This window comes from Neolamprologus brichardi, chromosome 15 (assembly GCF_056152115.1).
Source record: "Neolamprologus brichardi isolate AB-2024 chromosome 15, ASM5615211v1, whole genome shotgun sequence".
Classification (NCBI taxonomy): domain Eukaryota; kingdom Metazoa; phylum Chordata; class Actinopteri; order Cichliformes; family Cichlidae; genus Neolamprologus; species Neolamprologus brichardi.
This window is the reverse complement of record NC_142118.1, coordinates 9,805,981-9,823,931: the sequence shown is the minus strand read 5'-3', so window position 1 is coordinate 9,823,931 and position 17,951 is coordinate 9,805,981. Positions and strand designations below refer to the sequence as shown.

Sequence of the window (17,951 nt, the reverse complement as noted above, 5' to 3'; positions counted from 1 at the left end):
GGTCGTGTTTACGGTTGATGCTTGTCCCAGCTGTCACAGGGTACATCCTGAACAGGTCACCTATCTGTCACAGGGCTAACACTGAGACAGACAACCATTCATCCATCCATCCGTTTTCCTCCCTTTATTCCATTCAGGTTTGGGGGGGGGGGGGGGGGGGGAGGAGGCTATCCCAATTGTCATAGAAAGAGAGGCAAGATTGAACCTGGTCAGGTCGCCAGTTTATCACAGAGAGACAACCCTTCGCGTTCCCAAGTTCACCAATTAGCCAAAATGTGTGTGTTTTGGACTGTGAGAGGGAGCCAGATTATCCAGAACTCTGTACAGAAGTATCCCAAGCTGGCAGGTGAATTAGCCCCAGGACCTTCTTGCTATGAGGCAACACTGCTCTCCACCACACCAGCGTGTGGAGAAATGGATGGATGGATATAGCTTGAAGCTTAGTATGCAGGTTTCCATTAGGAAAGCTACTACAAACCCATTTCACCTGCATTACATTGTATGCTCAACACTAAAATAAAATGAAAAATGCCCTTAGTTTTAGTCATTTCCTGAAGAAGCTGTGGGTGCATATGTATTCATTGAGACTTGTCTATATATGAGAGTTGACCATGTTCACAAATTGTTGCATGTGTACTGTTTTACCTGTTCAGAGCTTCTTAAACCAGCCATACGAATATCAAAAGCTAAACTAAAATAAAAATGAGGTTGAAAAAAAAAATACATAATGGAAATAATAATAAAAAAAGAATTACAATTAAAAAAAAATTGCAGGACCTTTCATTCAAGCATGAATGCAATCATAACCAGCTGTGCAACAATCATTTCAAATATTTTCCAGTTCTCAAATGGGTACAATCAATCAGAGTACATAATGTTTTACATGTTCTGGGTTTTGATGGTTCATTGGGGTATAGGAAAAAACACACACACACTAAAATCTCCAGTCTGGAGTGCTTTTAATAGAGCATCAAGTAGTGGCTCCTTTATGATCCCTTTATGAGAAATATAATACCTGCATGGAGAAGTCAGATTGAGAGTGCTGATTGAAGTGGTTACATGTTTCCTGCACTTTTGTATTATTTCTCAGAGCAGCCAATCACTCATCAGGACTGCCTTACACAGAAACAGACGCCCACTCAGACCTCTCAAACATAAGTGACCAAACAAAGCGGCAAGCAAAGAGAGGGGCTTAAGTAGACTCAGCACAGGTGCAAACAATAATTAATCAGCACAGGTGTTAGCACTGATCCTAATTAACTCAAGACTGCTCAGTGGAGAAAACACAACCGGGAAGGACATTTAGTGAAAGAACACAGCGAGGCGCAAATGTTTGCTTTTCCCTGGTGTTTCTTTTTTCTTCTTTAGTGTTTCAGGTTAAACTTCAGGCTGCATGAGACAGTCCTCTCACATGGAGCTTGGTCAATATTCCTCGCAAGAAAATGAGCTTGAAGATAGAGACTCACAAACAGGAGTCAGGATAAGACCACATCAATCTCTTGACTGTGCAAATGTTCGTTTGAGTCTATCAGCCTCGATCCCCTTTCTGCTCAATCTATCATTTATATTGAGTCTGGAGATGCATTCAGTGCAGCTGAAATCTACGGCATCATTGGAAGAAATGGGGCTTTAATAGACATGAATGTTACTCGAGAGAGTGACAAGAAATCAGAAAACTGTTATGAGTTACTTGGATTGGATGAACAGAGTATATTGTGTTTGCTCTGTTAATCATGCCACATGCATCACAGGTAAAACAAAGTGATCCGCAAACAGGAAGTCACGGTTTACTGCTGTGAATAGGAAATACTTGTAACTATACTGTGCATCCTCTGGGCCGCTTCTGTCATTGCTGCTGGGGTATTAGAGTCTATGCTTCAATGTGTTTTGGGTCTTCTGTAGGAAGGAAACATCTGGTAGCGGGTGTTTTCCCTCTGGAAGATGTGGTTTTTATTCCTGTGAAGTTTGTGTCGTGATGTGGAAAACTGGTCTCAGCAGGCACATCGTGCGCATTAACAGGAGGGGACAGGAAGACTCCTTCCTCCAGCTCTAAAACCTGCTGCCACATCAGACAGCTGTGCCTTTCCAGACCCAAACAGTCAGCTGCAGCCATTGTCAAGAACATGAGATTAAACCTTTATTCTGTCACATGCCACTTTCCACCCTGATAACATCCTTAAAAACCTATTTCCACCATGCATTGTTATCTATCACAAATCTAATCTCTGAATACTTTGGTGTCAGCAGGAGGGGGGGAAAAGTAAATCAAATCGTCTTGATATTTTATTGCAGTACAGTAACAAATTGAGCTGAATCAAGTGTATAAGGGCAATTTTTCTTTATCTTCAATCAAAAAGGTATTCTTCATCATGATGTTCAGTTATCTTTTTATCTAGAAATCAAGGCCTAACACCACAAGAAAGTAACAGTGTAACGTAAACAACTTAATCAAGAGGATAAGCACTTTTTCTTTCTTTAAAACTTTAAAGATTCAAAGGAACAATAGACACAGACATACATTACAGCTATGGCATTAGAAATTTCCAGGTTTAATAAGGACAGGGTTTTTTTGTTGTTTGGTACAAGTTGTACCATATGACAGAAACTCTCCACTAAACACAGGGATGGGTGTTTTTATTGGAATCAGTAAAAAGTGTTATATAGATGTTTTTATTGGCACTTCTCCACCAGACACCAAATTGACTTGGACTGTATTTGGAAACAAAATGTTGTACCATGTTCTTGTAACACATTTACATATTTTTGCCCCTTATCCACCTTTGTGGTTGTTTTTGAATAGCAAAAGAGGAATTTCGGCACACGTCTAAAGTGCATGATTCGATACAGTTTCACTCCAATAATCAAATTGAAATCAACTTGGTTGTTTGTTTTGTTTTTTCCAAACAGGAAATTCTTCCCACCCTCATATGACTTTAGCCCTGTTTTGGCCCCAGCTCAGGCCACCTACAATTATCCTATATGGGGATCTCTTCTTGATCCTTTAACATAGATATCAGAATCAGAAGTCACGGTCCCAGCCAGAGAACTCCTCTTCCGCCTTCGTCTGATCATGAGGGAAGCGATCAAAGTTGATGTAGCAGGGACCCTGAAAGAGGATGAAATGTTAATGAAGCTCATAAAACAGCCTATCCCGTAATCTATTTCTAATCAGTAATATTAAACACTCTTAAATCCCCTCATTTTAACAAAGTTCGGCTAGTGTGAAAAAGTACATCTCTCCAAATAACACCCACATAGTCCCAATGAAGCAGATTCAACATTTTTGGGGAGTTGATCATTTATTTTAAAGAAGCATTTACTTTTGAATGAAGCATTTAGTAAAATATTTTTAAATGTTCATTTGAAAGAATAATCCTACAGGTTTTTTTTTTTATCTTAACACATGACTAGGAAGAGGATGAGGACAAGAAGAGCAAGAAACTGGAGCAACTACGATAGGCTAATTTTCTTTCTGGGGGCAGTAATGATATGAGGGTGAAAAAATTAGGGTTTTTTTTTTCATTTGGACTTTCTATTTTTTCATGTTCATGCAGTGTGTAATAACCTTTCAGACCCAGGTTTTGTTAATATAGTCTGAATACACAGTGGGTTTCATGTATCAAAAAGTTCTTTAGCCACTGCGAAAACCAGTAATATTTGTTCCACACAATCCTGCCTGCGGTCCTTCTTTTGTTTCGCTTTCTATAACATAAAAAAAGAATTCTGCTTTCCATGTAAGAGTAACACTGGATTGACTTGCCTTGCGGATAAGCCGTGCTGTGGGAGCCTCAAGCTGACCCACACGCAGCTTGTGCCAGTTCATACTGCTGAACCACCTGAAGATAAAAAGGGAGATTTTGTCATTACTATTACTATTATTATTATTAAACATGCTTTTATAATCATAAAATAATAACAAGGTAAAAAGGCTCAATCAGCAGTGTAGAAACATAATCTATAAAGACAAAATCACCATGCTGTTTTTCTGTATAAAGAACTTTCGACTGCTAATCACTTCCCTATTTTTCACATAGTATATATTTATTGTAGTAAATGTACTCACTCTATAGTAATACCGCTATAATAATTACACAGCATTGTATGTGCTATGCACTTGAGGTGGAAAGGTGCATAATGTTTATCATTACAGATTAGTAAATGTATAAAATTACTGTTGCCTGTTCAATTTAGGCAAAAATGCCTTGTTGATGCCAAAGGTCAGAGGAGAATAGCTGGCCTGCTTCAAGTTAGATAGGAAGGCAACAGTAAATCAGATAACAACTGGTGACAACCAAGGTAAGCAGAATTGCTCAGGAAACTGACATTACAATTCACACCAAAATTGGATGATGGAAGTTTGGAAATTCAGCTTTCTGCTCTCGATTTCAGATGCAACATTTGTATAGTAGATTCAGAATCTGGCATAAACAACGTGAAAGCATGGATACATCTTGGTTGTACCAGTGGTTCAGACTGGTGGTGTAGTGTAATGTACTACAGTACAGGCAGCAGTAGGTGACCAAAGAAGAGAGTGTTGCCATGGTTACCTGTGATGCCGGACATCTTTTATCCCATTTTTGGTGTTTCCTAATCTCTGACCAGGCCGAGGTCTGAAAAAATGCATCATTCAGAGAGAAGGCAGTTCAGAAACTGCTTTTGGTTTCATGAGCTTTCATTTTTCAAGAGGTGTGTATTATTACAAATATATTTCTATATAAATACAAATGCATCTAATGATGGAATGCTTTGTTTTTCAGACATTTTTGTCATTTTTCATTATTCACACTGTACTTTGAGGCACTGTGGCATTTCCAAACAAGCAAACTCACCGACAAGATTTTGGGGGATTTTTAGTTTTTTTTTGGTACACCTGCTTAACTGCTTGTGAATTCTATTTCAAATCAGCCAATGATATGGAAGCAAACCAATGCATTTAGACGTGCAGTTTAAGCTTAGCATCAGAATGAGGAAGAAAGGTAATTTAAGTGACTTTGAACGTGGTTGTCGGTGCCAGACGGGCTGGTCTGAGTATTTCAGTAACTGAAAATCTACTGGGATTTTTTCCTACACATCCATCTCTAGAGTTTACAGAGAATGGTCAAAAAAAGAGAAAATATCCAGCGAACGATAGTTTCTTTTGTTAGTTTTCTTTTTCTGGCCATTTAATAATTTTGTGTTTAAACCAGGTTGTCAAACATGAGGCCCGGGGACCAGAATCGGCAAAGTTTAGAGAATTTTAAACTTTTAATCTCATCAGTTTTACAGCTTTTGATAAAGGCCTTCCCTACAGCCATCCATACTATACGTAAGTAATTAAATCCACTCTACTCTAGAAATGTCAGTTTTTACATTGAATTCACAGTCAGCAAAAACAGACAAAAACAGACATTGACAAAAACTATATTGTATACTTACGGGACAGTGTGTGCAGTGAACTACTAGATATAGTTTTCTGTAATTTTACACATTTCATTGGTCCAGCCCACTTAAGATCAAACTGTGGCCCACGATGTAGAAGTTACTTTGAAATCTCTGTTTTAAATGCTAAAGCCTACCTGACTATTAATACTACCCATGTCCATCCCTTTAACACCTCAGTGTACCAATTTTCTCATGGCTGCTTCTTGCAAGCTAATATGCAATAATATCACAAACCTCAAATCATCTCAAACTGATTACAGTGAGTTCACTGTGCTCAAACGGCCTCCACAGGTACCAGATCTTAGTGTAAAAAGCACTTCTGGGATGTGGTGCAACAGGAGATTCACATCATGGATGTGCAGCTGACAAATCTGCAGTAACTGTGTGATGCTGTCATGCCAATATGGACCAAAATCTCTGAGGATGTTTTAAGCACCTTGTTAAATCTATGCCACAAATAAGACAAAAAGGGGTCTAATCCAGTACTAGGACGGTGTAGATAATGAAGTTGCCACTGAGTGAAAATTTCATACGATCTAATTCCATTTTTCTTTTTTCCACAATTATCAGTGACCTATATGAAAATGTAATCTATGTGCTGTCAATAAACTCAGCTGTTCTTACCTGCACAGTTTACTGATAATGGACTTGGCTGCTTCGCTCATATAAGGTGCATAATGGAGCTCCCCATCCAAAATTTTGGCATAAATCTTCTGGGGCTCTGAGCTTGAAAAGGGAGGACTGACAAATTGAAAACAGAAAAAAAAAACGTGTTGTTAATAAATGTTTAATTTTTATTGAATGGTATTAAAAAGACTGAAACCTGAAATTGTGAGACACTGAGCTCTGAAAAAGCCATACAGTGCTGCTGCCATCTGCTGGTAAACATTAAGGTTATTTTATGTCTCTGTTGTTTTAAAAAAAAAAAAAAAAGTATTATTATCATTATTATTACCTTCCTGCCAATAGTTCAAAAATCAGGATGCCAAGAGACCAAAAGTCAACTGCAAAGTCATGTCCCTGGTTCTTGATGATCTCTGGAGCCATGTACTCAGGAGTACCAACAAATGAGTAGGTTTTCTCACCCCGAACCAGCTCCTTTGCAAAACCAAAGTCAACCTGGATGGTGACAAGCAGCCACACAAGAATCAAATGTGATGATAAAGTCTTCATTAACTGAAATTCACATAAAAAAAAGTTTGTTTGCTTTAGAAACTTGTTTACAGGTAAAGACGCACCAGTTTGACGTAGCCCTTCGCATCCAGCATCAGGTTCTCAGGCTTTAGGTCTCTATACATGATGTTCTTCTTGTGGAGGTAAGCATAGGCCTCCACCACACAGGCAGTGCAGAACACAGCGACAGGCTCGTCAAAACGACCCCTAACATTCACAAAGATGCAATAAGTTGGACAACGGTTTTCTTAAAAGTTTCTGTAAACTTCCATCTGCTACAGCTTCTACAAAAAAGTATGTATTTTAACTTTGGAACTCCAAATGTAGAGCATCATTTCACTTTTCGTCTTACACTTCTTTGAGTTTGGTCCAGATTTCTCCACCACTACAGAACTCCATCACCATGTAGATGTATCGTGTGTCTTTGAAAGCTCCATGAAGTCTAGAAACAGCGAGAGCAGAAAACATTTTCATGTGCTCTTCGCTCAACCGATGGATTTAAAACACTGCAGTCCACATATCTTTGATACCTGACGATGAATTCACACTGCACAGCTTTAAGGATCTTCTTCTCAAACAGCATGTGCTCTTCCTGTCTCTTGGCAACAATGTGCTTCTTGCTGACTCGCTTCACGGCGTAATATTTTCCATGGGGCAGGGTGGTCATCTTAGAAGAGCAAAAACAGTCATCAGTGCTAAATATTTTACAACCCCAGTTCCAAAGAAAAATCGTGACAATGTGTGAAATGTTTAAGTTCTCATGTCAGGTAACAATGTAACAAAGTAATATGGTTGGGTATAAATTGAGCATCTTCGACAGGGAGAGATTCTCAGCAGGGTAGAGGGGCAGAGGGGCCGTTCACAAGGAGGATAGGGTTCAAGCGCTATCATGGAAAGAGTAAGCCATACAAACAACAAGATCCAAAAACACCAGTCTTCTGCAGGACAGAGCTCATTTAAAATGCATAGAGGAAAAGTGAAAAACTGTTCTGTGGTCAGACGAATCAAAATTTAAACTTCTTTTTTGGAAAACATCCTGTACTCTGGACTAAAAAGGAAACAAGTTATCCCAACTTTTTCAAGACACATTGCAGCCATGAAATTCAAAACAAGCTAATATTTTTTTCTGAAAGTCGTACATTTCCCTATTTTTAACTTTTGATATGTTTTGCTTCTTTTATATCGTGATTAAAATACAGGTTTGTGAGCTTTTCAAATGATTGCATTCTGCACTGCATTTCACACAGTGTCCCCACATTTTTGGAACTGGGGATTTGGATTTACTGCAAATGAGAGAAATGTCCATATATGTTAGAGTACATAAACGTTTAGTGGCTAATGCGACAGTAACTAAAATGAGGGGTTAGAGCTGAGCACAAGTTAGCTGAACAACAAATTGTAATTTTTTTCTGACTGTGGGAGTAATTACCTTTAGCAGTTCACAGACTACCTTATACATCACATCAGTGTTTACAGTAGGCTGACAGAGCCTCTCTTTACAACAGCAACTTTCACATGCCAATGTAGAGTAAACATGGCTATAATTATTATGTCCTTTTTCCATTTCGGTAGCTCAAACAGTTGTGACACATGGGACCATAATACATCATCCATTATGACTGTGTTAACCCTGCTCTGGTGTGATGGTGAAAACTACCTCTGTAGTTTCTACCTTTCTAATAAATGGTAAAATATATATATATATACATATATTTTGTGTGTTTTTAAACCCAGACAAGATGCACAACTGACCAGCGCCACACGGCCAAATCCTCCAACTCCAAGTGTGACAGGATCTCCTTGATAGCGACCCTCCTGATAGAAGACTGGAACCAGATCCTTCAATCTCAGAGTGGAGCTGGGGCTGAGAAAGAGTGGTGATTTTATTTTATTTTTTAGATTTGTTTTCACTAATAACTGCTTAATGAGCTTATTCTGGTGACTGATTGTTGGTTTTGTAACATATTTTAACCTTCACCTTCAACAGCCACTCACCTCGACTTTTCTGGAGGTTGCGCCTCCTGCATCACTTTGGAGCTGGAAGTGAAAATAAATTTGACAGGATATGAGCAGGAAACTAACTGGGGCAGTCTATTTTATCTCCACGTCACACTCTCGGTAAGGTGGAGGAAAAAACAAATTGTGGTTATGCAATCAACAGTGCTTTTTTTTTTTTCAATACATACTCATCAAAGAGTTCCAGGTGCTCTACGGGAATTGTTTCTTCAAATACCCTAAACAAAAGGCATCATTAGTCAAGCCGTGCATCAGTACGCAAGTGGGAAAACACAACAGACAGCAAACACACTGTAAAGCCACCGAAGAATTGTCCTCTCCAGGAGCAACAGCTGTCACTGTCACTATCACATTCGGTTACTGTTGGAATTGAGTGCTGGGTCAGACTCACTCCTTGTCAATGGAGAAGCAGGTAACAGGGCCGTCGGCAGTGCAGGTTGCTGTCCTCGAGACCTCGCTGCAAGACAAAAAGCATTGCCAAAATTCAAGTCTGTGGAAATGCAGTGAATACAGCTGCAGAAAGAGAACCTCATAGAGATATTTTAATTGAATAACATATATTAGCAAATACTAATATGTAGATTAAAAAATATGCAATGTGAAAAAGTACTGCATTATTTTGAGAAAAATAATTCCCAGTGAAATTGCGATGGTGCTGCAGGTCCTGCAAATTAGAGGCAGACAACACAAGCTAGATGATATTTGATATTTATTAAAAATCCAATATCCTCCTTGTATAATCAAAACAACCTCTGTTATTCCACCAGAGGATCACACACACACACACACACACAGTGTTTCTGTATGCATGCACCTCTACTGACAGCCACAGCAATAAATTTGCTTCAATGGCTCATTTGCATCTTAGCAGAACTGCGCAATTTATGGAAAAACATGATGTTTCCGTCACCAGAGAGCATTCGGAGGATAATCTGAAGAATCTGCAGAATAAAATGTCACAGCTGACAGCAGCTGAGGAAGGCGCGAGGAGCACATCGTGCTGCACGAGGCTCTCGCAAATGTCCTCAGGCATGTGTTGTGTCTCCATGGTTACCGTATGAGGGCCTGTTCCCCGAAATGCTCCCCTTTTCCCATCCTGCGAATCTGCTTCTGATGACCGTTCACGTTCTTAGTCACCAACACCTGAAGGGGAAACACGCACACAGGCAAACAAACGGAAAGAATAAACGTTATGCACACAAGAGAAATATGAGTTTGTGAAATAGGCTGGATAAAAACTCTGGGTGTGACTGGCCAAAGACGCACGTTAAGATATTGTTACCTCTCCTTTGAGGATGATGTAGAATGCGTTTCCTTCTGTTCCCTCTCGAACTATAACATCTTTGTCCTGGTACTTCACCTAGAAGAGGCAGAATTAAAAATAATATTAAGAAAAATGTGTACTTTCAGATTCACTCCAAGAGCTAAAAGAAAACATCCTTGTGTTCAGCGTATTTGAGTCTGTTGTGTCGTAGCAAAAAAAGACATCGAGGTGCACACCTCCTCCATGGAGTCAATGATTTTGGACAACTGGACATCATTCAGGTCCTTCAGAGTGTGGGCCCTGAAATGGCAAGTGGGAATTTAAGAGAAAATTAGAAATAGGGGAAGCATTTGCTCCATTAGTGCAGCGAAAAATGCCAACACTGTTATGATAGAGTTACAAAGAGAATCTGAGGAGAGAATCTGAGGAGAATCTGAGGAGGATGAAAGTTTTATCACGGCTGCAGAGTCTAGAAACTCACGTCTTCAGGAAGCCCATGAGCTGTTCTCGTTTCTTCTTGGACTTGTTGGTCATAATGCTTCTGTAGGTCTGTCGCTCCATGCACCACAAATGCACAGGTGTCTTTGCTGCAATATGAGCGCACAATAATAGAGATAAAAATAAACAAAAATAAAAAGAGCAGTGGACTCGGTAAACTTTGAAGCATATTTTACGATTAAGACATTTGAACTCTTGGATTAATTTAACTACAACTGTAACAAAAACTGATTGAACCTTTAAAACTATTGGGGTTTGATTTGATTGAAAATTCACAAATACTGTTCAGATGTAATAGATGAAATCTGAAATAAATGACATAAAACCATAGGCAGATGCACTCCATCACCATCGCAGAACTCATATGACAAAGTGAGATAAATGAGAGACAAGCTTGCTGCAGATGGGAGAAAACTGCCTTCCCACGGGTGGATTGCATTGTAAAAGGATGTACTTGAACACACCTTTCTTACAAACCTACTGTGACTGAAAAGCTATTATTTTTTTCTGTCGCTGTAAAGTTATGTTATTGTTTTGGTTTTGTCACATTTTACATTTCATTGTCCGAAAAAGCTGCTACCTTTCATAGCACAAGGCATGTTCATTATATCAAAATGCGACTCCAAGAGTTTGTGATAAGCAGCAACATCCTCCTTCACATGTTTTCTGCATCCGTTTTGGGGATTTTGGACAACCAGTCCCAAAACCACACTAAGCCAATTTCAATCAGGATACTCTTTGGGTCCTTTCAAAATAAGAGTTTCTTCTTTTTCAGAAGTGTTATTGTTGGTCAGTTTGTTCTCCCCTCAGTGACTATAAGGTGTCCAAATACCAAAGCAAACTATGGTATTCTCCCCACCATACTCTAGAGTTAGGTTGACGTTTTGTTGTTAACATGCTGGGCAGTTTTCCTCCAATGTATTGCTATGTATTTCTGTCATAAAGTTCATCCATTATCTCATATGTAGAACATATGTGGTCCTATATTATACATACAGATATGTCTCCACATAAATTACATAATACTATATAATACAATCACTACAACCCTCTGCAAAACCCTCCAGGAGGCATCATTATACAGGCTGACCTTTGACTGTTGCTGTCCTTTTGCAGTTGTACAGAATCGCCAGCTCTCCAAAAACATCACCACTAGTTAGAGTTCGGAGGTCACGGCCAGACTGGCTCACAGAAAGCTCACCAGCTATAAAGAAAGGGGGAAAAAATGATATTAAAATTTGCTTATTTGTGAAATGATGCTGTAAGAAGTTAATGACCCAGTTTTAAAAATCTTCCGTATATACATGGAGCAATCACAGATAAAAAGACAGACATTCATACTAAGGTGTGTCCCCACCTGCCACAATGTACATGCTGTCTCCTTCAGAGCCTTCCTGAATGACTTCATCTCCAGGATTGAAGTGAGATACCTTTAACAGGTCCACCATCATGGCTATTTGCTCATCATCTAACCGGCTCAGGAAGTCATTCTTCTGGATAGCTTTGACAATTAGGCTCGTCTCACTGCCGATAGAAAGTTCAAAGAAGTCATCTACAACATACAAACTGGGTATTATATAAGTTGTTGGAAAGGTGCTGATGCTGACCTGACATTTTTCTTCACCCTCGCCCGTTTAATCTCCAGGTTCTCCGGGATTGGTTCTGAAGCTATGACAGCTGCACGGCTCTTCCTGACCTCAGGTTCAATCTCATTACCGGTCTGAGAGGGAAAGTCTGTAACAGAAACAAATGGATGGTTACAGATCGCCATTAGAAATCGCATCAATCATGTGTGTAAGTAGATAAGTAGATGTGTCCCTGTTCTGTGTTCCCGTGAAGAGCTGCTTACCGAGATCATGATACTGACTCTGCAGTTGTTGCAGGAGTTTCTCTTTCTCGGTGAGTCGTTTTTCTGTGAATGTGAAGGGAAAAAAAACACATATTAAATGTGCAAAACACGTTAAAAGTGACGATTTCTGTGCTTTGTATATAAAAGATGGATATGGGTCTGAAACATGAAGCCAACGTAAATTCTCTCTAATGGCCTGCAGGGATCCACTCCTCTGAATGCAAACGTAATGAATCACCCTAGAATGACCCTAGTTGTCTCTTGATTTATGACTTCACTAAATACCTTAATAGTGAGTTTATTTTATGAATCACTGGTTTCGAGTCTTTGAGCCACATACTGATGTCACTTTTGTCAATTAAGATCACAATCAAAGACAAATAACATAAAGCATGCATTGTGCATGGATACATTTATGACTGACAAGTCATAAAGTTATGCAATGTCATCCATTCATGAGTATATAATGTCATCCATTTATCAGCCTGATCCATCTCTCATTGTGGTTTAAGCCCATAAACCGATGATGGACTGCATGGTTTTCTACATGTGTACTCTGTGTTTTATGTACAGTGGGGCCATGCTAATAACTGATCCATGCTAATAACTGATCCATGCTAATAACTGATCCATGCTAATAACTGATCTCTGGCCATGATCAGAAAAAAAAAGTCTAACATTTTAGTTGCATCCCTCCAACATTTTACACTCATCAATCACATAATTAGGTACATGTTGCTAGTACTGGGTTGGATCAGAGCTGTCTTAATTCTTCATTACATAGATTCATCATGGTGCTGGAAACAATCCTCAGAGACTTTGTTCCATATTGACCTGACAGCATCACATGATTTTGTCACATGTCATCCATGGCATGATTTTCACCACATCCCAAGGTGACATTTCAGTACAGTGAAACTCTCATGTTCAAGTAACCAGTTTGAGATCACATTAGCCACCAGAGGATGGACATGTGGTCATAATAGGATGGACATAGTCAGCAAGCAATGCACATCTAATACTAAGGCACCCAAAGTGTGCCAAGAAAATATCTCCCATGCCATTACACCATCATCACCAGATCATGGATCCATGGTTTGATGTTGATGTGAAATGTTGACCATCTACCATCCAAAACAAGCAGCAAAAGTGGAGACTTATCAGACCAGGGAATCTTCTCTAATCCAGTTTCTGTGAGCACATGAAGTTTCCTGTTCAAACTGCTTCAGCCGTTTGTCTTGACCATGTCTACCTGTCTAAGTTCCACTGATTTCACATCTTCAATTCAATTCAATTCAATTTTATTTATATAGCGCCAAATCACAACAAAAGTCGCCTCAAGGCGCTTCATAGATACAGAGAAAAACCCAACAATCATATGACCCCCTATGAGCAAGCACTTTGGCGACAGTGGGAAGGAAAAACTCCCTTTTAACAGGAAGAAACCTCCGGCAGAACCAGGCTCCGGGAGGGGCGGCCATCTGCTGCGACCGGTTGGGGTGAGAGAAGGAAGACAGGATAAAAGATCTTAAGTAAAGTAAAAGTCCTGTGAAGGCCTCATTCTGGTTCTCTAAATTTGAACTCAACCTTCAGAACTTTAAGAGCTCCACCTTTAATTCATGTATTCATATATATCCCAATATTCACCTCAATGAACCTGCTATTGCACAATGACATCGCTACAATATTTAAAGCTTATATAGTTATTGTTGTACTCACCTAGGTCCTTATTTTGCCTCTGCAGCTCTTTGTTGATCAGACATTGCTTTTCTAGCTGCTGCTTCAGCTCCTCTATTTGCTTCTCCATAGCTACAGATTTTTTAAAAATAAAGATTTATGGGAGAATTTCATATTACAGGAAAACGAGAAGTTGTATAAATTATGCACCTGAACACAGACATAAAATGTAGCCCCAGTTGTTGTGATATTTGTGGAAACTCCTACACACAAAGCCATAAAGGGTGATATTTAAACTGTAACTGTGTTGATACCTTTTTCTCAAAGCACTGAACCCTACTTCACTGGCAGCGCACAGCAAGAGCCTTGCTGAATAATGCAGACTAATGATGGACAGTCAACGGGGTGCTTTCTGAGTGCTGTCACACCCTACCAGCATTTGCTGAAGATCTGTTACAGTTTCTGTGACTGATAATGACACAAAACCTGTCAAAGCTGTATAAAAACCCCTTAAATGATAGATCGCTTTTTCCAGGCTTTGCGTTTATATGCATATTATTTATATTTGCTGGTTGTGGGTTGTTACACTAATGTGAGGCATAAAAAAAACCCTCTGTGACTATGCATAAGCAGGTCATATTAACTGACAGATTCATTAGCACTGCTGCATGAGATTAACAATGAAGTTAACCACAAGTCAGATCCAATACCTCTCTTAATCGAGGTGACCTGTTTGAAGAATCTCTGCAAACAAGATTCCTTTTCTTTTTTCTTTTTTTTAACACTCCAATCAATACAAACACACTTGGATATGTGACCATTTTACTAAACACACAGTAAAAACCCAGCTGGAGAGGGTGTTTGCCTGTGTTCACGGCACACATCGTATGACCCCAGGTTACTGCTGCCTCACCCTGAACATTGGACAGGCCTAAGATTAAACTAAACTCATAAAGTCATTTTGTAAAACACCAGCAGGGAAATATAAACAGCTCCTCTTCTGCAAGGGAGCATGGGCACTTAAAAAAGACATGTACAGCGGCCTAAACTAGATATTTTTCCAGGGATTTCAGTACAGAAAGCGACGTGACTGCAGTGCACAGAGCTCATAAATGTGTTACAGAAAAGAAAAAGATGGTCAGTTTACACAGATCATTAAAATATGTCCCTACATGCTTACTTGAATATCAGATTTGCCTCAGGGTGGTTCGTTAAATTGTCACCAAAGCACACACTAAGACAGAGCCGTGCACAAACACAATTTGTAAACTTTCTAGGAACTTGTAGCTGTTGAGAAAGACAATCTGAGCTGATTGAGATGATAACCTTTAGTGCCTGCAGGTTGACACTCAATGGTCAGTTATTCTTCAGCCCTGGGGCAACTGATAGGTAGGTGGCTGTATTTCTGTTTGAATATTTGCTGTTTCACTGGTGCATGTTTGTTATTTTTGTTACAATGGTAAAAAATAAAATAAAATAAAAAAAACAAAAAAACAAAACAGGTTATTATTTAAATACTGAATGAACTTTAAAAGTGAGCAACATTCATTTAACATGCGTATATTCATATATCTGGTAAATGATCTTGGAGGATCCCAGGAAACATGATATTAAAGCAGACAACGCCAAAAAAAGGAGAGAAAAAAAGAAAGAAAAACAGATATTTGTGTCTGCTTTTCAGCTGCACAGCAGGAACATGATGCCAGCTACCATTATACTGACACAGCCAGCATACAGTCCACTTCATACTGCTTCATTATTAATTCATGGCCATGTGTAACTACAGCTGAATTCTCATAAGATACTCTGTAATAGAAACCTGGAAGGAAGTCATGTGCTTTGTCTTTATTAGGCAGCCTTTTCTCAGATATGACGTTTTGTTAATCGCTGTAGTAAATCAAAAAGTAATAAAACTTAAGCTGAACACAGCGGTAATATATTTAAAGAACCGATAAACGCCTGAAGGCGGCCTGTCTGACCTAATCTACAACTCTGAGACACTGTTTGCACGTAATCTGTGGACGAATAGACTGAAGCCACACTCACCTGCAGGCATGGTGTGATCAGCAGACAAGGTGATCTAATGTCCTGCCTATGAAGGCCGCATGGATCACAGGAGCCAAATAATCACCTTGAGCTGCTCAACGATATCCACTTTTCCACTGCAGAGAAGTTTTTGGCTTTCTGTGCAGTTTTTCTGACCTGCTTGAACCCCAGATGAGCTACAGACTGGACACACCTGAGCAGACACACCGCATGCAGCCTGCAAACTCTCTATCAATACTCTACTACTCTTCTACTTTTCTTGCCACTGCATACTTTCTCAGCTTACATTTCCCCGTCTACAGCTTTACTATTTTTACTTCTCTCCAGCTCTCTCTCTCGCTCTCTCTCACTAAATCTTTCCTTCTTTTTCTGTATCTATCAATCTCCACGGCTCTGGTGTTGAATCATTAACCATAACCTGAGGCTCCTCCTATCACACCAGGTAGAGGAATACAGGCAGCAGGAGTACAAGAAGGAGAAGAAGAGGAGGAGGAGGAGGAGGGAGGAGGAGGATGAGCTGGAGAGAAAGCTGGGCTGTAAAAATTATGCTCAGTTGAGAAAACACACAGCTAAAGTGTGATGTTGCAGCACGTTATTCATCCCGAAAGAACACATCGGGCAAGTAGAAGAAAAGCGTACCAGGGTGCTTCTTTTATACCTCATTCACATTATTTTGTTACCTTAAAAAAAAAAACAGGAACTGATTTGTGATTACTGTGACGTTTATTAGCAATAATTGTTTCTCGCTGACGCAGATGACAGAGAAGTGAGGAAATTAAAGTGGGAGCACAAGCAAACAAGTCACTGCAAAAGCTGCCACAAAGCTGAAGTAGAAGCATAAAAGCTGCACAAGTCCTCACTCTTCTACCTTCACATTTTTGTCTTTAGAAAGAAAAAATGTGCTTGCAACAAGCACCTTTCTTCCAAATGGCTGCATTCACATAAGAGCTGGGGTAGTGTGGAACTATTTTAGGGTAGATTTTATCTGCCAGATTTGGAAAGCGGCTACTCCTTCAGGTTCCTGTTTTTCCACAGAGTAAATTCCACTGGATGTTTTCTAGGCCACAAATGACTCTAAATGAGGTTAGAGGGTTAGCATTGTGACAAAGGGCGTGGGCCTTTATTGTTCACAGTTAATTATTGATATCTTCCTGGTTAATCTGCGACATTAATGACTCGAGCGCTCAGAGATTAAAGGCCTTGGATTTCAGCGGTGCAAGTGAAGGGTAACTCAGTGACAGGCAGCATATGGTGTGATGGCATGCCACACATGGTAAGCTCCACACCTCACCACCAGTTGATTCACCTTAGTTTAATTTACAGTCACTACTTTAAAATATTCTACTTACTGTTCAATATTGTTTCTTTATTAAATTTATTTATTTTTCCATGACACCTTCCAATGTTTATATGGCGTGCACACATATTAACCTTGCAAGGTCAAAGTTCTGTTTTATGTTATATTAATACATCTTTCTTTGTTTGAGTTATCTGGGGGTTGGCTTCTCCTCCTGTCTGGCAAAAGGTGTGGCAAAGGGCTGGGAGACCTGAAGTACCACTGACAGCCTAATTGGATAGCCCCACATGCTTCATTGCCTGGGGGGGTGTTTCATGTTTGTTTAATTGTTTTGTATTTGTTGGTTATATGGCAGCCATCGTGTTTTCCCCCGTGTGTGTCATTTTGTTTAGCTAAGCCAGTATTTTCAGCAGGTCAGTTTATCATATGTTTGTTTGAGGTTTTGTTAATTATTATCTTGAGTTTAGTCTATTGAGTTGACCTCTTTTATTGGTCTGCCTGTTTAAGTTTTGGCTTTGTTAACTATATTTTCATATTTTTGGGTCAATAAAACCCCTTTTTTTGAATTAAAACCACCTGTGTCCTTTATGCTTTACTGCTTGTTCCCTGACATATGGGTTATAACATTTTTCCACTACAGGTCAAACCTGGTGATACGTGCTATAACAAAATAAACCTGCTGCGACTTGCTATCGATCGCAGTGAACGGC

At 39.5% G+C, this 17,951-nt stretch overlaps 1 protein-coding gene across 1 annotated transcript; it reads right to left on the bottom strand.

The window, feature by feature from the left end:
• Positions 1 to 2,304: 2,304 nt before the first annotated feature.
• On the bottom strand, positions 2,305 to 16,276 carry prkg3 (protein kinase cGMP-dependent 3). Its single transcript, XM_006797101.3, has 22 exons — positions 15,945 to 16,276; positions 13,941 to 14,030; positions 12,222 to 12,284; positions 11,980 to 12,106; positions 11,730 to 11,896; positions 11,463 to 11,576; positions 10,356 to 10,461; positions 10,111 to 10,174; positions 9,893 to 9,970; positions 9,665 to 9,753; positions 9,002 to 9,067; positions 8,781 to 8,828; positions 8,590 to 8,631; positions 8,347 to 8,458; positions 7,125 to 7,261; positions 6,947 to 7,036; positions 6,660 to 6,801; positions 6,377 to 6,540; positions 6,046 to 6,162; positions 4,548 to 4,610; positions 3,761 to 3,836; positions 2,305 to 3,106 (listed from the first exon to the last, which is right to left on the bottom strand). The coding sequence occupies exons 1-22, from the start codon at positions 15,952 to 15,954 to the stop codon at positions 3,020 to 3,022; spliced, it is 2,052 nt and encodes a 683-aa protein (XP_006797164.2). The 5' UTR covers positions 15,955 to 16,276; the 3' UTR covers positions 2,305 to 3,019.
• Between the last annotated feature and the right edge of the window lie 1,675 nt (positions 16,277 to 17,951).